This window comes from Phlebotomus papatasi, unplaced genomic scaffold (assembly GCF_024763615.1).
Source record: "Phlebotomus papatasi isolate M1 unplaced genomic scaffold, Ppap_2.1 HiC_scaffold_99, whole genome shotgun sequence".
Taxonomy (NCBI): Eukaryota; Metazoa; Arthropoda; class Insecta; order Diptera; family Psychodidae; genus Phlebotomus; species Phlebotomus papatasi.
In genome coordinates this window covers 26003-51851 of record NW_026604989.1, presented here as the reverse complement: position 1 = coordinate 51851, position 25849 = coordinate 26003, and the positions used below count along the sequence as shown (strand labels likewise).

Sequence of the window (25849 nt, the reverse complement as noted above, 5' to 3'; positions counted from 1 at the left end):
ACGTTAAATTTTGAATGTGATTTGAGTTGAAATTGCTTTGTTGAAAATTCAGTGTGAGCAATTGCTTACGAGAAATATCACAGAAAATATTTTTCCTCGCTGTTCTTCAGTGATATTATTAAATATTCATAGATTATTGTGTTGATTCACGTTAATGGTGATTTGTAAATTTGACCTGAAGTGATATTTGCCTTGTGAATTAGATTTTTCGTGTGAAAAATGGGAAATTTTTTAAGACATTCACCAGTGAGGTGATGCTCCTTATTTTGGACAGGTGTTTTTCTCACGAAATTTCGTGAAGTTTTAGCTTTTGTGATGACTAGGTTGGACAAATGCCTGGAGAAACAAAGGAGCATCATCTCTACGAAAGAGATGTAGCGAAAAATGCCTTGAAAGGCTCCCGGAAAGGCCAGGGAATGCGCGAGTCCGCGCGTACTTCGATTACCGAAGTCATCTCACTTTAATGAATGATATAGAAAGTTTCCGGGTTTCTTGTGACATTCTACAGTTCTCTTACATAAACAGGAAGAGGACTTGGTAAGATTGGTTCATCAAATGAAGAACAATGGGCATCCTTTTGTTGCGTATTAGTTGTCCAAATTAATAACCAAGTTGTCCAAAATTAGAGTCAAATTCACCTCTACATATAAATTCATTTTTAAACGTATTAAAACTGATTTTAGTAAAAATGAGATGATAAATAGCTTGTACAAGTTTCTAAAAAATCCTTCTGAAAAGAGAGTAACAATAAAAGTCAATTAAACTTGGAACATCGATGCTTAGAAGCAGACCGGATCAAATTATGAGTCTTTACCCTATCATGCATTTACTTTTCTTATTTTGACTCCTCAAAAATGAACAACTCGTCAATGGGCAACTTTACAGGAGAGCAATTTAAAGCTGAGATTTGTATTCGCCAATAAATCAATTAATTAATATTTGTACATCAAATGAAAGAATTCGATAATAGTTATCTTATTTCCAAAAATAAGAAAATTCACAAAACAATTTATATTTTATTAAGTATTAGAATTAGAACATGTTCTGAGTTACAAGCAAGCTGAACTACGTACCAATTTGACAAGTACCAAACTTTAAAGCATTTACAGTAGACTCTCTCTCAATCGGGAATATGGGGCAAAATGTCATCCGGTTTAGCGATAGAATTGAGCGTCAAAGCCTTTGTAAATTCCACAAAAAGTGCTCAATTATAAAGAATCACGATAAAATAGGAAGAACTACAGCGAATTTCAGCAAATTTGCTTCATAATTAAATGTGAAAATTGTTAACAAAATTTTTCGCCCGATTGAGTGAGAGTTTACTGTACTTGAAAATTCTCAGTGAAAAAAATTGGTACCAAAAAAGCTGAAGTTTGTACCAAGTTGACAGTTCGCTCATTTTGTACTGAGCCCCAAAAATTTAATAAAATGCCATGTTTTCACTACTGCACAAGTTCTATTTAGTTTCTGGGAATCAATACAGGATTTACTGAGACTCTGAGGATGGAATTTGTGTATAAATTCACATGAAAACGCTGAAAAAACCACTTTTCTTTCATTTCAATTTGCACTACACAGCTCTTTCCGATATCCGATACTTCGACATCCGGCTGACAGCTGACAGTATCCAACTTATCCAGTGTGAATTAAAATGTTAATTTTCACTTTATCAAAGCCTTTGATACTTAACTGTGGTACAGAATGGAACATAAACTCACAACGAATAAAATTCTGTTGTTTTTCGACAGAAAATAAGTTCACACAGCGCAAAATAGAAAAAAAAACCGTTGATAAGATTCAGAAAACTCAAATGTCATTTTGTTCCCACGTCAGCCGGATATCGGTGAGAGCTGTGTATTTTTTTTCTGAGCCGTCATATCAAATTCTCAGAATAAAAATCGAACAAAATTGGCGTTTTTCGCACGCTGCCAAAAATCCCGGCTGATCACCCCATAGCAAAAGAAAGCGGAATGGGAATAACAAGCGAAAAATTCCTTGGAATTTTCCACTATTTTTCCTTAAAAAATTCCATAGGAATTTTCCATAATAGGTTCCAAGGAAAATTTAATGGATTTATGCTGGATTTTTTCTATAGAATACATCCATGGAAATGCTCGTGGAATTTATGTGGATTTTTCCACCAAAATAAAATGGAGAAAAAATGAAGCTGTCACATGCACCTCATGATTTTACTTCCGAATTTTATAGAAACGGCAAAGATTACGAGGATTATAATATGTTTTTATAAACCAGTAATAACGAATTGACACTTTGAGCAATAAAAAAAATATTTTATTAAAAAAAAATTTTTTTCCTAAAATATATATTAATTAACATAAAAACAGCATTATTTTAGGTTGGCGACATATTTAATGTAATCACTTCATTATTATCTACACGAAACTCAGCATCGCATAATTAATTATATTATAATTGCCACTTGAATCACTAGAAATGTTTGCGGAGGGTTTGGAAACAAATTCTAAAAGTTGTCGCAACACCATTTTATTTGTTTGACATTTCAGAAAACTAGTGGAAAAAATCTATATAAAACACTATGGAAAGATAGTGGAAATTTCCATATGTTTTTTCCAGCTTATCCCGCGGACGTTTCACGTGTGAGTTTCCATATAAATCTTCCGCGGAATACCGCGGAATTTAACGCTGGAATTCCAGCATGTCGTACTAGTAAATTCCATGGAGCACTATGATTTCCATGGAATTTCCGGCTTTAAATTCCATAGGAAAACTTAGTGGAATTTTAGCGTCAAATTCCAGCGAATTTAGCCATTTGGACGCAAGTTTTCCATTGGAATTCTTGCGGAATTTTGCTATGGGGCATGCATCACCTGTCAAAGTTGTTTCGATAGCTTTTCCAGAGGAACCACTACAAAAGGAAAAAGTCGTTTTTCCATTCGAATCTGGCAACACTAAAAAAAGTGGCTGATGTTGCTTTTATTTTTTTTAATGTTTATAGGAATTTTTATTATTCTTGAGGAATTCTTCTTGCCTAATTTTGTTGCAAGAGGTCTAATAAATATAAAAAATGCGATAATTGTGTTAAATTTGTGACGCTTACATGTTTTCTTGAGACCAAAAGACAGGTGGCTTAATGAACACTGATAGAAAATTGGAAAATTTTTGTGTTTTTTCTAAGTTTTTTATTGTTTTCTTCCTCTACAACTAAATGGAAACTATTTTAGAATCCTTACAATGCAAAGGATGTGAAATTTTTCCAATTCTAAAAGGATAAAAAAGGATTTTTTCCAATCATCAGTGACACTTATGGTGATCAAATGGAATGAATTTTAGTGTCCGGAAGGTTTTTTAAAAGTGCACAGATTATCTGGAAGTTTACCTAGAACTTCTAGGGTCTCTTCCTGAGAAGACAGAATGCCAAGATGCCCCACAAAGCAGCAAGCTGAACTTCGTACCAATTTGACAAGTACCAAATTTCGGAAGGTACACTAAAAAAAAAGTAGTACAAATTGAAATGAAAACAAAGTGGTTTTTCAGCGTTTTAGTGGAAATTACACACAAATTCCATCCTCAGAGCCTCAGTGAATCCTGTACTGACTCCCAGAAACTTAATGAAACTTGTGCTATAGTGAAAATATCCCATTTTATTAAATTTGTGGCTCAGTACAAATTAGCCAGCTGTCAAATTGGTACGAACTTCAGTTTTTTTGGTACCAAATTTATTTACGGATTTTCAAGTGAATGTGGCCAAGATTCTTCTTCCCCGGTATCTCAGGGGGTAGTTTAGCGTCTTCCTGGCCACCCCAGTGATATCCCGCAGTGAATAATTGTGAATTAATTAAAATAGAAGCTCTCAAAAATTTAGTACAAACTTCAGCTTCTTGCTGATACCAAATTTCATTGAAAACAGCTGAAGTTCGTACCAATTTGACAGCTGGCTAATCTGTACTGAACCACAAAAAATCGATAAAATGCTAGTTTTATTACAGCACAAGTCCTATTAAGTTCCTGTGAGTCAATAGAGGATTCAATAAGCTCTGGAGATGGGTTTTCATCGAAAATTACCTTTATTTCTGTTGAAAACTAAGTAATTCCCTCTTCATATTCCATTTTTTCTCAGTGCATTAACGGTCAAATTTAAAATTTGGTACTTGTCAAATTGGTACGAAGTTCAGCTTGCTCCACAAAGCCCTCAAGAGCTCCAAAACAAATGAAAAATGTAGTTTGCATGATCTTTTTGTAGGGAAATTTTCACACTAAAAATACTCAAGAAAAAAACAGGAAAAATCACAGAATTTTCTCACAAATCTGTTCACTGGCCAATTCTTTAATAATTTTTAATGAACTTACTACGGAAATATGGTTACTTCCGTGTAAAATTACGTGAAAAATATCAACAGAAATATCGCAAAGGACACCGTCCACCATCTTTCATTTGACAACTGAGCCATCTTGATGGTGCATTTATTCGAGCAACGCTAGCATATTAGGTGAGATTCTTAACAATCTCACCTACTATAATCCTAACAAAATTTCATGTCGTCCGATCGACCTCAAATTTGGCCAAAATGCGTTTCAGCACTTCCTGATCACGAATATATATGTGGCTAATTTACGTTCCCGGCCGGCCGGCCGGCCGGCCGCTCTTTGGAGCTTAATAGCTCCTAAACTAAAAAAGATATCGACTTGCGGTTTTCGGCAAAGGTTATATATCGGGTGAAAATTGCAACTTGGTGCATAGACCCCCCACCCCCCACCCCTCATTCCGCCATTTTGAAGACCCCCTTTTTTTTGTTTTCTCAATAGCTCCGCCCCTATGGCATCGAGCGGGCTCAAATTTTAGTATGTTATAGGTGGGCCTTAGAGCTTTCCATCAACACCAAACTTAAGGTCCCCCGACCCCCCTGACCCGAGCTATAAGGGTCCAAAAAAAATTTCTTAAAATGGCCATAACTCCGGTTCTAATTGTCAGAATTTAAAAAGTGAGGGCTTTTTGGAAAGCTCTCGTGAAATGCCACTTCCCCTTCTAACATCGCAAGTTCATGAAACCACCGCTAGGGGTGCTATTATTAAAAAGAAAATTTTTAAATCTTAAAAGTTAAATAACTCGAAAATTCCTTATGCAATCGGGCTGAAATTTTAGTATGTTGTAACCCTTGATTATATCTATCAAACAAAAAAAACCTTAAGTCGATCCATAACCCCTGACCCGAGCTATAAGGGGTCAAAGTTCGAACATTGACCGGCCTCTATCTCCGGTTCTAATTAACATAGCGACGTAAATTTTACCTTTTTGATTTCGTCTCGATGAGCACTTTCAGATGGAAGTTCAAAAAGTCACCATAGGTGGCGCTGTGATAGCGTCAAAATTCATCGAAATTCAAAGTCACTTTTCTCAAAAACGGCATTGTGCAAGTTAATGAAATTTTAGTATGTTGTAGTCCAGTCTAGGACGTTTCCAAAATGGTGCGTATGCGCGCTGTGGTTTCAATAGAACCGGAGATATGAGGGGTCAAAGTTCACAAAATTCAAAAAATCATATCTCCGGTTCTATGCGACCGATTTTGATGAGTGAGGGCTTAAACGAAAGATCTCACCAAATGCTACAACTTTCTAGAATATTTGAACTTCGTGGGACCAACACCAGGGGCGCCACAGTCGAGAAACCAATTTCAATATCACATAACCTCAATTATCTCGACTGTCGCTGAACCTATTTTGATGATTACTTCAACATAATTGTAGAGCACATTTGTCTCTACATTTCGTCCATACATCATTTTCCGCTCAGACTACGCTATCACTCCGATTTTGCCGTTTAAGTGTGAAAAAATTGATTTTTCCCATAATAACGCTTTGAAATCACTCAGATGCCAATTTGACTGCCTCTACTCCACCAAGACACTTAAAATAGGGGTTTAAATGGAAAGTCCCGCAAAATACAACAATTCTTTGATTTAGTTGAAGTTCAACAAATGAACACTTGGGGCACTCTGGATGAAAAAACGAGTTAAGAAACAAAAAACCTCGCTTATCTTGGCTTCTGAGTAATCGATTAGATCAAGTTCTACGGCAAAATTATAGAGTACATTCTGGTCTACATTTCACCCATATATCACTTTTCTGTCAGTTCATCCAAATCCTTGACATTTTGGTTCAAATACAAAACTTGTATAATTTCACGAATTTTATTCAAGATAACTGAATGGCGTCTCCCTACTTCAGCATCAAATCGAATTTGCATGCACTCCGAGCTAGCTCACGTTAAGAATCTCACCTACATAAGCCGGTTAGGATTATCTGTCCCTTTTCAAGACATTTTCTTGAGGATTTTCCACGAACAATTCAAAAACTAAATAGTCACAAATGCTTCCAAAACTCACCAGTTTTCCGTTACAATTCATAAATCACCGATATTCCACGTCATCTTCACAATTTTCCAAGAATTATGAAATGTTACAAAAGTCGCTGGGTGACCCATATTTAGCCTATTTTAACTATCAAATCATGCCTTTTAACCAATTCTATGTCACTAAACTAATCCTAAAAAGTATTTTCTTTATATTAACACCAATTTTTATTGAAATTTCATTAATTAAACTTCACAAATTGACTTCAAAAAGCAATCTTGGCGACGTTTTTTTCAAATGCTGGCGACTACCACTACAAAAACAGAAAAACGACTTTTTCCTTCAATGTTGGTTCCTCTGTTTGAGGTAGTAGAAGGGTTATTTCGCAACCCCATTTTACGAATGTTCCGCCAAAGGTCACGTGAGGTAAGCCCAGGATTAAGGCAGCGACCATAATGTTGCTTCTTGGCTTTGCGAATGCGAGTGCGAACCAGATTGCGAAGCATATGAAAAGAGCGGGAATGAGAGTCGCTCCCAGAACGCCTCCACCGACAGAACTTATTTAAACTTATTTAATTTATAGACCACATTCTTTAATTTAAATAAAAGTGGTCTTATTGTGTTGTTCAAACTAAAGTGCACTATTGATGTATTCTGTGAAAAATAGAGACCGCTTTGCAGCCAAAACAATATGTATTCGACGTAAGGTAATTATTTGAACATTTCTATGTCAAAATTATTTCAACGAATTGGAATAAACAAAAATGTTCATGGTAAAATAGTGGTATTTGCGGAGCTGATTCTATTATTATGGCCGCCACTTGATATAATATCAACCAGAGAGATACCCACTTACTCCTTGTGAGGACTTTGTTTATCCCAGTTATCACATAAAGGAGCTGAGCTATTTTTGTGATTTACAGCGAAACTGTCAGATGACTATCAGTAATTTTTCACAATTTTTTTCGTCATGGTCTCCATTCTTCCGTCCCATTCGCTCTCAGACAAAATAATTGGATTGCACTAGTTCTAAATTTGGTGTGATGTTGAAAATAAAGAAGTGTGCGAATGCCGGATCCATTAGGTTCTTCTCTATCACTTATGGCCTCTACACATTGGGAGAAATTTTTGTCAAAAATTGCTTTTTTGAAGGAAATTCCCTGCAGCGTTGTAGGGGGAAACGTCAAATTTCTGTCAAAAAACGCAATTTTTGACGAAAATTGCTCCCAATGTGTAGACGTCTTTAATGAATTTAAATTTAAAAGAAATCCCGTATTTTTTCTTATGTATTTTCTCTCAGAACGTCGCCCCTTCGGCCGGGGGACGTTTGAGGGGAACAGAGGTCGCGGTGGGACCATCAGAAGGGGCTTCCGGGACTATGAAGCAGAGCCAGAATGGTTCAGTTCGGGTCCAACATCGCAATTTGATACAATTGAACTGCGTGGCTTTGAGGAAACGGCCCCAACACCAGAATCTCCGTCGGAATCAAAAGTCAGTCAGAGTTCGACACAGCCACCGACACAGTCACAGCCTCAGTCACAGTCTCAGTCACAGTCGCAGTCGCAGTCGCAGCCGCAACAGTCAAAGACAGAGGAACCGGCCGAAGAACCACGACCAGCTACACCGGACACAAATAACAATGCGCAGGAGAAGGAGGTTGGCACAAGTCGAGAATTCAATTTGGATGACTACTTCAGTGCTGACTTCTTCAATGAGCAATCTCAGCCGGCAGATGGTGCTGCATCGAGGTTCAGTCAGTGGTTCACACGACGGAGCCCAGAAATGTCACAGGTGAAGGATGATCTCGACAGTCGACGTTCATCGATTATCGATGAACTCGAAAATATTCTCAATGGTAAGTTTTTCTTTTTTAAAATTTTTAGACTTTTTAATTTATGGGCCATTTCCACTGAGAAAAATTTCAGAAAAAAAAACTCACTTTTGAATTCAAATATTTTTGACATTAATTTGTTTGTTTTTTTGTTTTAATATCTAAACTAATTGATTGAAATGAGTGGAAACCTACGTGAATTGTGTGAAATATCAATATCGAGAGTGTATCTTCAATTGATTAATATGCAATTAGAGGACAGTGAATGGAAATGAAAAAAGAGTTGTTGGGTTCGTCCTATATTTTAAAGTTGAGAAAGGATTTTGGTCACGAAGAGATACTGGTCCGAAAAATGAGTAATCGACATCCTAAATCCGAATGGATTGTGACAAGTTTGAGTGGATTCTGAAACGTCTGAGATCAGTCTTGGAAAGAAAATACGTAGTTCGTGACGTATTTCTTTTTATATTAAAGTTCTTACTTTACTCTGGCTACCTGTTACTGTATTGGTATATCAACATTATGCAATATTATCCAAGAAGTTTGTGTTCTGCTAAACACTCTTCTAGCACTATGCGTTTCCTCCTCTATAACAGAATCCAATTGGAAAACGGTTTCTGAAGAATTTTCCGTCGAGGCCAAGACACTACATTGAGGTAGGCCATTTTTTTTGCAGTCCCCATATGCTTTTCTGACCACGGAACTCAACAAAGAATCTGCGGTTCTCTAAGAGGACCCCAATTATCCTTGTGAGGCCATAGTCCTTTGTCAGGCTGTAGATCTTGAAAAGGAGAATTCTGTGGTTTACTGTATCAAAGGCTTCCGAGAGATCAACGAAGGCAACACTTGTGGTTTTGCCTTCCTCAAACCCGTCTTCAATGTATTGAGTGACCCCCTTAGCAAAATTCCTCCGAAATTCCAGTGGAAAACTTTTGTCCAAATTGCAAAATTCGCCGGAATTTAACGCTAAAATTCCACAAAGTTTTCCTACGGAATTTAAAGCCGGAAATTCCATGGAAATCATAGCTCTCCATGGAATTTACTAGTACGACATGCTGGAATTCCAGCGTTAAATTCCGCGGTGTTCCGTGGAAGATTTCTGGAAGCTGGAAAATTCATTTGGAAATTTCCACTATCTTTCCATAGGGTTTTATATAGTTTTTTCCACTTTTTTTTCTCAAATGTCAAACAAATAAAATGCTGTTGCGACAACATTGAAAATTTATTTCCAAACCTTCCGCAAACATTTTTAGTGACTCCTTCGACAAATTATAATATAATTAATTATGCGACACTGTGTTTCGTGTAGATAATAGTGAAGTGATTACATTAAATAGGCCGCCAACCTAAAATAAAACTGTTTTTATATCATACAATATCTTTTTTATGAAAAAGTATTTTTTTTTAATAAAATAGTTTTTTATTATCTAAAGGTGGTAATTTGTTATCGCTGGTTCAGTAAAACATATTAAAATCCCCGTGATCTTTGCTATTTCTTTAATATACGGAAGTACAGTAGACTCTCGCTTATCCGTGGACTCTTTTTCCGGGTGACATAAAAAAAAATCCGTGAGACAGTTGAATTTTCAAAATTTTGTTGACATATTTTCCCCGTTTTGGGGTCTTTTTTGTTAAAGCAAATGTGCTCTATCTGCTGTTAATTCTTTCTCATTGTAACTTTTTTGGACAGTACGCATGTTTAGAGAGAATGTCGATTCAGCCAGATCAGAATTCACTCCATAAATTTGCAATGTAAACAAAAAAATCGTTAGATTTCAAACGTCAAAAGCTGTTGACGCTTCTAAAAATATAGAACAAACAAAAACTCAATTAAAACTAAAATTTACTTTTTAATACAGAATTATAGGGGGAAGTGGGGCACCTTCGAAATGAGGTACCTTTGAAGTTGGTTTTTTCTCCTATTTTTAAATAGAACTGCACCTCTACATGAAATTATTTAGTTCTGCAAACTGATTGTGAAGCCAAATTACATTATGATAAGCCTTAGCTCCATTTAAATATTGGAGAAAAAATCCAATTTCAAAGGTTATATGTTAGTTTTATCGTAAAAGAAAATTATTGTTGATACATGCCTTTCCATACTTTGTAGAAATTGTAATCCTTATCCTTGATGCCTTTAATATTGCTGTGGGTCTTTGCACCGCGATCAAACTTGAGTTTTATCACTAACTCATCTGCCATGAAACTTTGTAGGGTCAGGTTTGATGCTAATTTTTTTTCTAAAAAAAAAACAAAAATGCTGTCACTTGAATTTCTAGATATGCTTGTAATCCTTGTAATACAGTAGATTCTCGCTCAATCGGCTCTTTTTCAATCGGGCGAAGAATTTTATTGACAAATTTGCTTAAATTCGCTATAGTTTCTCTTGTTTTACCGTGATTCTTTATAATTGAATGTTTTTTGTAGAATTTACAATGATTTTGACGCCCAAATCTCTTGATATTTTGGATGACATTTTGCCCCATGTGCCTGATTGATAGAGAGTCTACTGTATAACTTATTCTTGACCGCTACTAAAATGGACTAAGATTTTTACTCAAGTTGTAGACTTTTTAATGAACTTTCTCGCAATTCAGTCAATAAATAGACCTGTACATCAAATATTTCCAAAATCCTGGGTGTGACGAGTAAAATCGCTTAATAGGAATATCATTTATTTATTGTTAACAAGAAATAGGGTGAAAGGAACACCTATTGACACTTTAAGAACTCGTGTCAGAACTTATTGACACCCTACTCTGTATCATTTGGAATACGAAATTTGAACACTTACCCTTATAAAAAAAAAACGTAGATTAATTAAAAAAGACCATATTACTTACATTTTAATTGATACATTAAATAAATTGCAACATTTCTACAAAAGTGTCAATAGGGGTTCCCTGTTGAAGAGGTGTTCATTTGACTCTAATATAAATTTAATTTTTCTAGGATTTTCCTAATTTCTTAGTCAATTAAATATAAATATTCATATTAGCGGTCAAAAACGTAGAACTAAGATACGTCAAAACTTATATTACTTACGAATTCTTCTTTGATGTCACGAATAAGCAAGTTTTTATCAAACTCTTGTAAATCCAGAAGAGATGCTATCGGCAGTTGTTTCATGAGTGTGTTATACGTTTGATTAATCATCTTCATATTAATTAGTTTTCTTCAGGTGTCGGTAGACATACTGTAGATGTTTGCAGCAGCATTCATGATTTTCGTCTTCTTTGGTTTTTTGATTTTGTTTGCAGGGTTGCAAAGGCTTCCTTCCTGCTTATCTTGCCCCTTGTCGTTGTCTGCTTTGCCAGTGAATTTTACGGGTAAGGTATCTAATAGTCAACAAACGGTAAACATACTTTGGTGTCATCTCTATATGGTATACAAACAACTTTGGAGTGAATTTCATCCAAATTCCTGTACTGTAGGTCTAAAGACATATCGCCAATTAAAATTCTAGTGGAAAAGCCGAGAATTGCACTGAAAAGTCATTCTTTGGAGAACACTTCTGGAAATGTCAAAAAAAAGTCTTCCCCTGTCTGGGAGATTCCTAATACTCGATCTTAAACTGATCTATCAGATACAGAGTTTCTCATTTTCCACAAATTTTCACTCCCAGACGGAAAATTATAGTGGAAAAGATCTAAAATTTTACAGGTATGGAGAACTCTTCTTGAACAAAGAAACTGTTCTCCTATGACCAGAAGTTCTATTTTCCCAATCCTTCAAATAAAATTGTGTGTAATATGAAGTGAACTTACCTATATTGCCGGTTTTTCCTGAAAAAGAATCTCTTTTTTTGCACTCGAAACAATTTTCCTTGCACTTTTTTTGACGTTTGACACCGGTTTCTGTTTTTTGAAACAGTCGCTGCGATCGCTAGTGTCTTGCGCTAGTATATGTGTTGAGAAAGTTGCTGTTTTTAGCTCCATTATCAGCACATGCAATTGAGCTCACAATAGCAATATTTCTAGCTGAAAGTATTGCCGATCATGTGCTCAGTTTATCAGCATGCTAAGAAACTTAGCAGCTGGTGTCAGCCGGGAAGTAACGTTTAAAAAGTCTGAGAATCCACAATCAACGGTGATGGGTCCAAAGTTTTTTTTATCTGTTCAGCGAACAGGCCGTCAATACCTGCCGCTTTCCTGACTTTCATCGCATTAATCGCCGAGTTGAGCTCGTCTGCGCGAAATGGTGCAGACTATGGCGATCTATCCTTGAAGAGGAACTCCGAATGATTTTTTACTTTTAGAGGTGACTTTGCCAATTTTGCCATTCAGGAGCAATTGACTTGTGGAAGAGTCTTGTCGGGAGTGAGGTTGTTGCCAAGGTGTCTCATCAGGTTGAGGTCTTTTTCTTCAAGGTGAAAAATCTATGTGTCACCTATCACGTGGCTGAGATTTATCACAAGGTTTTTCTTACGTTGCAAAACCAGATTGCTTTTGGTTAGATCAATTACTGTGCCATTTTTTTACCAATGGCTGTGAGTTGTTCTTCAGAAAACATTGCTGATGTCCATAATCGTCTATGTCCGTCCAATCTTCCAGATCTTCGTGTCTCCGTGTGTTCGGTTCAGGGAGTCGCAATTTTTGCAACTCCATTTTTTTGTGTAGGGTATCATTCTCTGGAACGCTTTGCCAAGGGAGTCATGGTGGCCTCCATTAACAACTCGTCCTAATTCACTGTCTCTATAGTGACAATCTTTGTTCAAAGGACCCGTTTGTCTTGAAGATTACGAAATAAATCGAATTCAATATGCATTTTTTAATGTACCATAATTGTTTTGTTTTTTTTTCGATTGTAGATTCCCTGAGTCCTGATCCCTCTGATGGGAATTCCAATAAGTATTTTGCACCAATTTCACCAGCAAATGGAGGTGGTGGTGCCATTGGTGGTGAAGTTAGTAAGAGTGTGATGGATTTTCTGCATACGGCAAATGTCCCAACACCCGGACAAGCTGGAATACCATCGACTGTTGCCCCAAAGCATACGCCCCACCAGAAAATACTCAATGTCAAAGAAATTGAGGCATCGATGCGAGAATGTGGCCTTGAGCCACTTTCCGTACGATCGGGGCGCGGTGTTAGATTTGGCGCAGGTGGATCTCAAATGGCACCAGTCAAAGGTGGCAGCACCATCGGCGACAAAAAGGTGGAAATGGAGGCATTCCGGAAATTTGTGGCAAATATGCCGAATGAGCAATTGGTCGGTGGTCAGCAGCAGCAGCAGCAGCAGCAGCAACAGGCGACAGTTAAGGGCGTAGCAATAGAGGATAAGAGTAGTAAGGGTAAAGGCGTAGGAGGAGGAGGAGGAGGAGGTGTCTTTGTGATGGGGAACAGAGTGGGGGGTGCAGCAGGAGCAGGAGTACCAAGAGCATCAGCTTCGACGTACCTGGATCTCGTGCAGAAAGTCATTTATTATGGTTCAACACAGACAAATCGGCAGGAATTGCTCAATACGCCGGAAGCTAGGCAATTTCTCAGAGGTAAAATATCTTTAAAAAAAGAAAACACTAAAAAAATTACAACACAGCTCTCTCTCGGGAATCCGGCTGACGTGGGATCAAAATGACATTTTTAGGTTCTTTTTGAATCTGTTCAAAGGGTGCTGCGTGAATTTATTTCACTTTGCACCACAATTGAGTATCAAAGGCTTCTCAATAAAGTGAAAAAATAACATTTTAATTCACTCTGGACAAACTGAATACTGTTAATGGCACTGTCAGTTGTCAGTGTTTGGCAGCTGTCAGCCATCAAAGTGCCAGAGATATCGGAGAGAGAACTGTGTTATCAGGATTATTTAATAAATGGGTATTTTTGTGTGTTGTACGTAGGTTTGCTGCGTGGTGAATTGTCAATTCCGAATCTTCTTGGGCATTTGCGTGTGGCGCCACCTGGACGTGAACAGGAAATAATTGTTGCTGTCCTTTGGCATTTTGACAAGACGTCACGTGCCGAAGTGGCTGCACAGCTCCTTCAGCCTCTAACACAGCAAAATCGACCACCGCCGCCCCTAATTCAACCACCTGCCCATTCACCTAGTCTCGACCTACCCCCACCACCCCACATGATCTATCCACCTGCTGCAGCAGCCTCAGGAGGAGCAGGAGCAGCAGGAGCAGGAGCAGGAGCAGGTGCACCTAGTGGAGGACAGCAGAAGCTCTCTGTATCACCACTGCCAAATGGTAAGTCATCAAAAGCAACAATTTTCCCTCATTTTTTTCCTTCAGTGTTTTCTTTGGTTTTCCATTTTTTTTTTTTTTGGTGTTTTTCCCAATATTCCTTTAGTCCACTATCCACCAAAGCATCGAAACGAACACCTCAGATAATTAACACTTTATGAACTATGACAAGATTTTATTGAACCTTCTAAAGTTCAACTTTGTGTGATATTGATATTTATTGCCATTGAATAAATGAGCAGTAAAAAGTTAAAATTGATCAGTAACAAAAAAAAAATTGAAACAATGATATTATCGTCCAAATCTTGGCAAAGGGAAAATACAGGGATTTTCACTCTATCTGCAACAATTTTAAATGTTAAATCGTCTCCTCAAAATGAAAGTGTTCTAACTCACATTTTGGTCAATTTAAAGTTATTACCATAGTGGTACTATATTGACCCTATACGCCCTATACTATCGGAAAATGTATAAAAAAAATTCCCCAGAAATCATTTATCTTTGTAATATTATTAAGTGAAATTGTTCTATGTGTGTGAACCCAATAAATATTTCAATGAAATTGTTCTATGTCGCAGCGAAGCTGTACTTAGAACAATTTCATGTGAAATTTAATCAAATGAAAAAGTTACGGTGAAATTGTTCTATGTGTCGTGCGTGCCAATGTGAGCCTTTATGCCGCGAAGAGAACCTGTTTTCCCAACAACCTGTTCTGTGATTTTGTTTTTTTCAGTTTTGGAAAAGCGTGAAAATGAGGTAAGCAATGCAGATTTTTTCTATTTTCTTTTTGGTAAGAAGTATTTTCTGCAATTTTAGTGATTCACTACCAACTCAGCAAGTAAATCAAGGCTCTCCTGCTGATGTGAAGCCGCGAAAAAGAAAGTGTAATCCAGACCAGTGGAAGCAAAATCAAGCGAAAAAGCAGCGTCAGTCTGGTCAACAATATATTTCCCGAAGTGGAAAACTCATCCCGGCTAAAGAAGTCCAGGAAAAATGTGCAAAATGCAGATTGAAGTGCTATGAAAAGCTCTCAGATGAAGAGCGACAAAATATTTTCGAAAAATACTATAGTCTGAGTGACTCGGAGAAGAAGTTCTTCTTTAGCATTTTCGTTGAAAAAGAAAATGTTCTACGTCCCCGTCAGAAAAATGAGCAGAACATTAGCCGTCGACACAACTCATTTAAATATTTTTTAGAGAATGATAAGGGGAAGCACCAAGTTTGTAAATCATTTTTCCTCAATACACTATCCATTAGCCAGCAAACAGTGTACTATTTCTTTAAGAAAAACCAGCCGCAAGAAGGATTTCCTGTACCAAAAAAGAAACCTGGTCGATCTGGAAAATTCTCAGAAGCTCAGATTAAAGGTGTGAAGGAACACATTTTAAAATTTCCATGTGTTGAATCACACTACAGAAGAGAGAATTCTGAAAGAAAATATTTGGAGCCACACCTCTCTATAGAAAAGATGTACTCCTTGTACAAAGAAGAAACTCAAAATCCTGTCTCCAGTTCATTCTACAGGAAAATATTCAATACTCAGTTTAATCTTGGGTTTAAAGGGCCGAAGAAGGATCAGTGTGATCGACACAATCTGGGCACAGATCATGGAGATGGTTTTGAGGATCATAAAAATAATAACCATTGCGCAAAATTTGAACGTGATTTAGACCGCGCAAATAATGATTCTCAAACCATAATCATTGCATACGATATGCAAAATGTATTCTCTCTCCCGAAAGGCTACGCAAGTAGTTTTTTTTATAAGAGAAAACTTGCAACGTAAAATTTAACGGCATACTGTCATGCTGATGGTAAGACATATTGTGCAATTTGGCATGAAGGGATCCGTGGCCGAGCTGGAAGTGACATTGCCAGTGCACTTACCATGATTATCATGCGAATTTTGAAGAGCTATCCAGAATCTAAGAAACTGATACTCTGGAGCGACGCCTGTGTCCCACAGAATAAGAACAAATTAACTGCGACGGCACTACTGCAGATTTTACATGACTCAAATCTGGAAGTTATTGTGCAAAAATTTTCTGAGCCTGGTCACTCCCAGGTTCAAGAAGTAGATGCTGCACACAGCGTCATTGAGAGAAATCTGAGGCACATTGAGATACACAGTCCTCCAGATTTGATTCGTCATCTTCAATCCATTCGCGGGAAAAAAATTAATCTTGAAATCTTAGAAATGAAAATTTCTAATCTTTTTGATTTTGCGAGTAAGGCCAAATTTCTTGCTATGGAAAGTATCCTCTTCCAACACGCTAGAATGTTATCTTATGCGAAGAAGGATTTATTTAAAATTGGATACAAAATTGATTGGGCGAAGGATCTCATAATTCAGTCAATATTTAAGCGTAATCGCAAGCAGACAACGCCTCCTGGACTGTACGATGTCATTCCACTGAAAGAAGTGACCACCTCAGAAATCATTACCAAGGAGAAATCAGAGCACTTGAAAGCTCTCTTTCCATTTATTCCCACGAAAGATAGGGATTTCTATAATAGTATTCTCAAATAATTTGTCTTTTTCTTCATTTTAATGAAATAACGAGTTTTGTGATCTTCAGAAACCCTATTAATAAATATTATTAAATTACAAAAGATTTTTTTATTCTATATATTTTCATATAAAAAATATCCACACACTCAATTTTTTGAAATACACTTGAGTTTCCTATGGCGTTCAGTATGAATTTGTTCTATGTGATAGGTCCATGCAACTTTCAATGACATTTTTGTGACTTAAAACAATTTCATTCTATGCAATTTCATGATTTTTTCTTCTTTGCGGAAAATCTGCTGGTCGCACAAGCCTCATATCTTTAATATATCATAATTATTAATTGCTTAGATGATTTAAACCAAAAAAGAATGATTTTAAGGTGTCAAAAATGTGGAAGAAGAGCACTAACTTTTGAATTGATTTTCTCATGAATTGAGTTTTTGAGACTTAGAACACTTGCATTTTGAGGAGACGAAATATGTAAATTAGGCCCATTTTTGTAAAGATTTAAGTTTTATACTGATCATCATTAGATATTTTACTGTTCATTTTTAATTTTTTACTGATCATTTGGAATTTTATACTGCTCGTTTGTTTTTTGCCATATTTATTTATCTCAAACAGATAAGGTCCGCCCAAGTGTTTTTCCAAGTATGGAATACCGATACATTTTTCCGCTAGAATTCATGGAATCACTCGTAAGATTCTGATAGAATCTCAAATGGAATCCATACAGAATCACTAGAATCAATTGGAATCACAGAATCCCTTATTAGGTGAGATTCTTACATTCAGAAAAAAAAAACCGAGTAAAACTTACTCGAATCGATATTAAATTAACTCTTTTTCGTTGTGATTTTCAATTAACTATTTTCTAGAGTTAATTTTACTTCTATTTCGGTGTAATATCTAGAAGAGTTGTTTCAACTCTTTTAGATTAAAATTTACTCTTTTTGTATTAAAATTTACATGAAAATAAGAGTTCAAATTATTCTTTTTTCACTAAAATTTACTCTTTTCGGATAAATCAAAAAAGATTAAATTTTACTCTTTCGTAATAAATTTTCTATTTTTTAATGAAAAATACCCTTTTTGCTAATTGAAAAACAATTAATGCACTTTTATATTCAGTTTATTGACAGTAATACTTAAATAAGTCTAATATTAACATTATTTTTCCAACATTATTTTCTCTATTTCCAACATGTAAAAATCGTCATTTTCTTCTAATAAAATTTATTAGTATTGCACAAATGTAGCTTTTAGATAGCGGTAGATCAAAAAAAAAAAATTTCAAAGGAACGAAATCATCAATATTATATCTGAAGTTTTTGTATACAATTTTTTTAATCTGAAACCTTTTTCAAAGAATAACAAAATTTCAAAATATTTTTCATTTTTCAATTTTATATTTTTATATATATTATTCAATATTTTCACCAAATAAAGACTAATCCAACTAAGAATTCAGGTCAATTTTATGAAACTGTTTCTTCCAATGCAATGTCAAATCTAAAATATTATTAAAAAATTTAAGTTGCAAAAATACTTTTAAAAAAATCTTGTCTATTTTACCAATTCGACTCTTCAGCATACATTCAATTCAGGCAGTTCATCCGAAAAGGCGTAAATGAAGCCGCATTTCTTAGTTTCTTCATAACGTTGATCCTCCGTTGGATTGAATTGTATTCATTGTGTCAAAGTGTTAATAATCTGAGGGTAGAAAAGGTGTAATAAAAAGCAAAAAACAAAAAAAAAAACAAAAGAAAGAAACGTAAAGATGGTGCTTACTAACAATTTGCCCACTTTAAAACAGCCGCTCACGTAAATCCTGGCGTAGGAAGTAGTTCGATTGCTCTACATATCCCAGGTATCAAACCCTTTCACAAATTCCCAAAAATACACTAGAGAGAAAATTCATGAATTTTTTTTTTGAATTTTTCTTATCCTTCTATAAATAAATAAAAGACATTTTCCTGTTTTTCTTTTTCATGTAGTATTTTGATGTTGATAGTCAAATATTTGATTTTTCCGAAATCATCAAAGTATTTTTTTTTCTTTATGTTAAATTTTAATAATTACTAGGGTACTTGTGCAATTTTTGTTTTTAAATAAAATGTGGTGTATTGTAAATTGAATTTAGCAATGCCCCAGCGCATTCCGTCACCGAGAGAACTGCAATTCCATACGCAGAGTATCATGCAGAATGCCTTGATACGGAAGAAGTTGGAGGAGCAACTGGAGAACTATCGAAAACGCCAAGAGATTGCCCAACAAAATGGCGGAGGAGGTGGTGGGGGTGGGGGAGGTGGAGGAGGTGGTACAGGAAGTAGTATTCCTTCGGCTGTTGATGGTCAATTGTCACCTGCCAGACGGATTAAGCCTCAGCATCAGGCGGCCCCATCACCGACGCCCCTCGCCTTCACTCCCACCTCGGTTCTGCGGAAGATGACTGCTGACAAGGATATGGAACCTTTACCTAAAGATCCAAGTAAGTTCTACCATTTAGAGTTCTTTTTTTTAACTAGAGACATCCAAGATGGTAATAACTGAGCTAAAAAAAATTAGTCTGTATTCACATATTCACTTTTTTGTATGGATTTACCTACACACCCATCTGACCAGGTGTTAACAGTTGGTAACCAGCTGTTAACAACTCTGTTAACAGAGTTGTTATGTTGCCTAACAAATTCATCTGACTTTTTGTTCCAAAATGAGACACTTTTGCGTTCATGGTGGTCGCTAGTGGAACTAAAAGCCAGTATATAAACAGCCGCTGTTAACAATCTGTTAACAACACTGTTACCATTTAGTTAACTTTTTTTGTTACTATTATTTTAAAAGAGATTTTATCAAAATTAAAAAGAAATATGTTTCGTTTGCCAATATCCATAGTATTTAATGTTACTTTATATTTCATCACATTTTTTTCTTATGTTGCACATTTCCTTTTAGAATAAAAATTCGTTTCTCAATAATAGTTGAAAATCTTAACATAAAAAGGTGATTTCAAAGTTAAACAATAACAAAAAAAATAGTTCATTAGTTTTTGTCGAATATCAAACGCAAAATTATCAAACATTATTTTTTTTCGAAATCTAATGAGCTGATCACATTTTCTTCTTATTTACGTATTTTACGAATTTCAAACGTAAAAGTCTCGAACAAAATTATTTTTCCGAATCAGAAGAGCTGGTATTCGATTCCTTATTCGTCTCCAGGTTTCCCTTAACCTTCGCCTTCGATTTTTTGGCATAGAGCCTAGAATGAGCAGCAGTAAGTTCTTGGATTCGCGCTTTGGCGAATTGTGAGTACGTCAAATCTGAAGCATCTGTGAAAAATGTTAAATTTATTATAACATATGTTCACAATAAAATAAAATGAACTTACTTTTCTAAATTTTGCATGTTCTCGTTTCGGAAAACGATTTTTTCCCATATCTTGATGCCATATCTTTAAGTAAATGAAATATTAAAAAAAAATATAGTAGCAAATTGAAAATTTATCATTTTTTAAGAAAATTGTTTATTTTCTTTAAATTAAAAAAAATATTGGATGAAAAAATAACAATAGAAATATATAAATATAAGGATGTTTTGAATAATATGTATTCTTAAACCTTTTCCGAACAATAAATTTAATTTTTTTGTCTAATTTTATCAAAAAATATTGTGAATTCATTTATAAAATAATATACTACACCTAAATTAAAATTGCATTGCCAAGAATTCTTGTCCGCTGTGATTTTAGAAAATTAATAACCCAAGAAATTCTTGGGAATTCTCAAGATATTTTGATATTTAATGAATTCTAAATTCGAGAAATATTGAAAAAACTTCGGAACCTCATGGAAATACCAAGAAGATCAAGAACATATAGAATTTAGAGCCTCTATAATTTTTATTTAATGGTATACACAGTCTACTCAAAATTATTTGAAATGATTTCCAACAAATTAGCATATTTTCCTGACTTTAAAGGTATTTAAAAACTCTCTTCTAAAAAATATAAATGCATATCATTTTAATTTAAAAAATGAATCATCAAATTGAATAAATTTTTCATTTAAAAAAGAATACGTACAGTATTAAAAAAAACGAGAATTGTTCGTTTGTTATTTTACCACGATAATAAAAGTAGTTTTTTTTGCGTAAAAATGCGCTTTAGAAAATTTATAATCGAAAATTTATAAATAGAAAAGTGCAGCATAGGGGGAACTGGGGCAGTAGTAATCTGGGGTAGTTGTAAACACTGTGATTTTTTTCATTAATTTTAAGACTCCAGAGGATAAAACCCATAAGCATTCATAGATACCACGGGGATGTATGTCCACAGATGAATTGGTCAATAAAATCCTAATACTTTAAAAATAAAAATCATTTTTCCCGAAAATGTTGATATTTCAATTATTTTGGTCATTTGGATTTCCACCTGGAAATTAAAAACTGTGTAAAATAATCGAAATGTAGCAATACCAGTTCTTTCCTACATCTTTTAGGATTATATTTATGGATTTACTAGACAAATTGAGATTCTCATTATTTCAAAAGAATTAATAATTGGTCAGAAAACAGCATTTGGGGTAGATGTAACCAGGCAATTTCAATTTCACAAAATGAGTAGGTAAAAGAGCGGGAAATTGACCTTCATGCGAAATATCTATAATTCATAGATTACGAAAAAAATTGGTGGCGCTGTGTTAAATAAAAAGTCACATGATGTCAAAATATGGGGAAAATCCATTGAAAAATGTCTTTGATATGCATGCTTTTAGTTTTTTTGCTATTTTAATTATTCTTTGTAAAAAGTGTCATGATTTTTTGAAAAATATACAGTCTTTATATATCTCTTAAGTAATTAAAATAATCGAGAGTGGTGCAAAGTTAATTTCAAGAGTGGGAAAAAAGGTGTTTACATCCTCCCCAGAAAGTGGTTACTTCTACCCCAGGTATTTTGTGAAAAGAGAAAAATGCACAGGGCCACAAATTTTATTTTTATGGAAAACTCAATTGTTTTCCAGCATCCGCATTACCCTCGACGAATTGCCTATACCCAAGGGTAAAACATGAGCTAAGAAATATTTTCCAAAAAATCACGGTGTCCTTGGAAAATCACCTCAAATTCGCATCTATCGAAAATGGTTACATGTGCCCCAGTCTCCCCTATACATTATGCGTATGCATCGTGCACGGATCATACATTTATTTCACTTGTAAAATATAAAACATTTTATAACATAAAAAAATATATATTTTCCGCATTCGCCGCAACAAACAAAAACGCTTTTATGTAAATTTTTCAACTTAAATTGTGATAAAACAATTATATTTTATTTTGTAGTATCCATAGAAATTTTTTTGTAGTATTTTTAAAAGGCATTATTGAACTCATTAACTCTTTCCGGACCGCAGCATATACTGTAAGCCAATTTCACTTTTTTTTTTTAAATTAAAAATATCTTTGCTCAGAAATTAATTGAGGTCCTACAAAAAAATATTTTACATTTAGACATCCTTATAGTTTGTAATCATTCACAATAATAGGATTTTTATCACTTCTGAATAATTAAAAAAAAAACATTGTTTTCTAAAGAGTATTCATATGCTGTTTTGAGTACTCAGAGTCCCAAAAGAGGCGAAAGAGTTAAGTGGGGGAGTCACAACTTTTAAATGGATTTTTTTTTAAATGCATCTGCAACTTTATTTACCATAAAAAAGTTAAAAAAGTAGAAAAATCCTGTTTCAAGATCAATTACAATAGTTGTGACCGACTGTGAGCATAATACATCGATGGCTGTTCCAGGAAAGATGCCAATATTTAATTGCGAAAATTGAGGAAAATATGCTTCTTGCAAAAGAAAAAACATATTTTTCATAAATAATGAATAATTTTATAACCCCCGACTGTATATTTGCTCAGAAAAAAAAATTTTTTTTTCTCGGGAAAACAATGACGCAATTCAGTAAAAAATGCAACATTTTTGGTCGGGAGTATGTTTAATCACAGTCTAAAAAACAACAGTCAAGTAATGACCTACTTGGTCATAATCGCAGTAGATGACAGCAGTTTCACTTTGTGTCCAGAATAAGTTTTTATGAATGAATAATGTTCCCACCCAATGTTATTTCATTTCATCCTCTCATGTATATTTTTCTCCGTCGCTCCAATAGAAAAATGCAATAAGTTGTCTCAGCGTACTTTTCAGCCACGCCACACAACGAAACATCAACTGCGCGCGATACTTTTTCTCTCCATCACTCCTGCGAGTTCAAAGCGGGAGATCGAAAGAGGAGAGAAAAATACTCTGGCGCGCGCAGTTCACACAGACAACACATACACTTAAATCAAATTCCGCCGCTCAAGTTTACTCGCTCGCACTCGCAAGTATCAAACGGCAGTGCGAAAGGAAAAAATAACACTCTTACCACTCACACAGTACATCTTGTGAATTGCTCGATCTCTACAGTGTGGAAGAAAAATAATGTAATCCATTGATTTTCTAATACCTCAAAATTTTTATCTTTCTCACTTAAATCTTAATTGAATTGAATAAAAATAAAACCCATCTAATATGTAAAGCTTTTAGAACCAGTCTAAATAGTGCTGAAAATGGTGAAAATGTTAGAGAAATTATATCATTTGGTTTCTTGTAGTGTAATTTTCGTATTAGAATTATTATATACTGGATAAGCAAACAGATAATACAAAAGTAAAAAAAAATACATGGTAAAAGGGAAAGGGAAAAGTAACCGATTAAAAATAATTCAATAAAGTAAATAAATAAATTTATTAAAAACCATTAGAGAATATTTCCATATCGCTCTTTGGAAATTACAAGGGGTTAACTCACTTTCGGCAATTTTTCAGAAGCCAGCATGAAAGATTTAACTTTGTGTAAGTAATTATCTCAGTTCAATGACCGACCAAAAACAATTTATTTCTTTTCTATTTGTATGAGCATTATAAACATCGAAACATATAAATTTTCAGCTTTTAAAATATGTATTTTTACGAGTTAGGTCCTTGTGATTCTAAATGATCCACAAATTTTGCTGAAATTAGAACAAGGAAGGATCAACTTGCTTGAGTTAGTCCTTTGTTTCACAAAAAATTGAACGATAAATCTATTTTGTGCCCCTTTACTTCAAACGAAATTGCGCAAGCAATCAGAAAGTTTAAAATTTTGAAAAACTTTTCTAATAACGAAATTTAATGACTTATATCATCCGAAAATTTATTAAATTCTCTTTCTAAGTGTATTAAAATCTCAAAATCGCAAAAAAGTGAGTTGGCTCCTTGTAATTTCCAAGGAGCGATACGTATGTTATTATTTTGTAATATTTGTCCTTTTAATTGTGATAATTGTAATAAACATGTATTCGTCAATTATTTTTAGTGAGGTTCCTTTTAGTTGGGAAGATTATTATGGTAATTTGAGAACAGGAAAAGTTCTCAGATTACTATAAAGATTTTCTTAATTAAAGATCACAAATATCTCTTTAGAATATTACAAAACATGTTTATTATGTTTGTCACACTTTAACCCTTTAAGAACGATTGGAACACCGGTGTCCCATAAAGAAAATAATTTTTCCTGACTACTTAAAGTTATTTTTTATTATGTTAGTACGTAATTGCAAAGTACAAGGTTGAAAGAATCTAGAATATTTTTTGCAAGTCTCCAGCTATTTGCAATTATAGTAAATTTTTAATGTAAAACTGACGAATTTTTATATTCTCATAATGAAAATTAATTTTAAATTTCTTTTATACTTTCAATTTTTTTAAGCGAAACCGTTTGGGAAAAAGAAACTACAATATCAAATATAACATTTTTCGTTAGAGTGAAAATTATCTGCCATTGGTATTGTCAGAAAATTTACTTAAATTTTTTGGCTATTTTTGTCCCTATCGCTCATAGAGGTCAGAAATACACCGAATCAGATTCTGATGCATTTTCTAAGGTTAGATGTAAGCCTTTTTACTAATTTTGTTTATCAGTTTCATTTTTATTGCTGATTTTCGGTCCGCAAAAACTGTCTCGTCGTTAAAGGGTTAGAGCACAAAAATATAAAATATTCTCATATACGTATGTTAATATTCTAAAATATTTTCCTTCGATCAAGAGAGTCAGAATAAAATTATAAATTCACACATTTGGAGAATATTTTTTCTGTCATACGCTTAGAGGTTCTCGGGGTTCTCAGACACATTACTGAATTCATTGATGCAACTTTACAAATTACCTAATTTTGGCATGCCAAGTTAATAATAATATATTTATTCACAAAAATAGGATCATCCCTTTTACAATTGTGAAAGAAAAAAAAAGAAAAAAATTAGAAAAAAAAAGAAATTAACAAATTCAGGAGTTTAAATTAAGGTACGAATGAAAAGAAAATGTAAAGAAAAATAAAAGAAAAAGAAAGTAAAGAAAAATTCCTAAGCTCCTTTGGCTTCGTCTTGGAAAAAATTTCGAATGGCAGCTGCAGAAGAGCGCCTGTCATTCGGGACACTATTAAAAGCAGTGACGCCCTTAACCAGAAGACTCGGCAGGTACTCGGGACATCCAGAAATCAATAGATGAAACAGAAACAGTACAGCTCTCATTTCCAAAAGGGATGTTAAATCACATCCAATGAAAACGTTTCGGTATGGAGTGATGTGATCCCGGCGGTTTATGCCGCAAATATACCTGACTCAATCATTAAAGGAAACCGTCAGCCGAAGAATTGTGTCACTATCCGTCGTAAAAATAGCTCTGCTCCGTAATTAAAAAAAGGAAGATGAAGCGCTGGCTCGAGAATCAAACGAGTGTTATAGGGCGTGATGTCCCGGAAGCTCTAAGGGTATACAGAGAATAGTTGATCTTTCGGCAAATAGATATGGCCTGATCAGACCATTAGAGAGTTGCATTGAAGATTATGCCCATGTTTTCCACCTGATCAGAAAAAGGAATAATTTCACCATAAAGGTGTAATGGATAG

The 25849-nt window shown here is 34.7% G+C and overlaps 1 protein-coding gene across 2 annotated transcripts in view; it reads left to right on the top strand.

Annotated features, from left to right (window-relative positions):
• Nucleotides 1-25849, top strand: part of LOC129809414 (uncharacterized) — a 56592-nt gene that overhangs the window by 17947 nt on the left and 12796 nt on the right. For both annotated transcript variants that reach the window (XM_055859222.1, XM_055859223.1), the window contains 4 exons: nucleotides 7630-8184; nucleotides 12971-13651; nucleotides 14000-14350; nucleotides 19006-19353. In XM_055859222.1, the coding sequence (XP_055715197.1) occupies nucleotides 7630-8184; nucleotides 12971-13651; nucleotides 14000-14350; nucleotides 19006-19353 (1935 nt within the window). The remainder of the gene's footprint in view (nucleotides 1-7629; nucleotides 8185-12970; nucleotides 13652-13999; nucleotides 14351-19005; nucleotides 19354-25849) is intronic.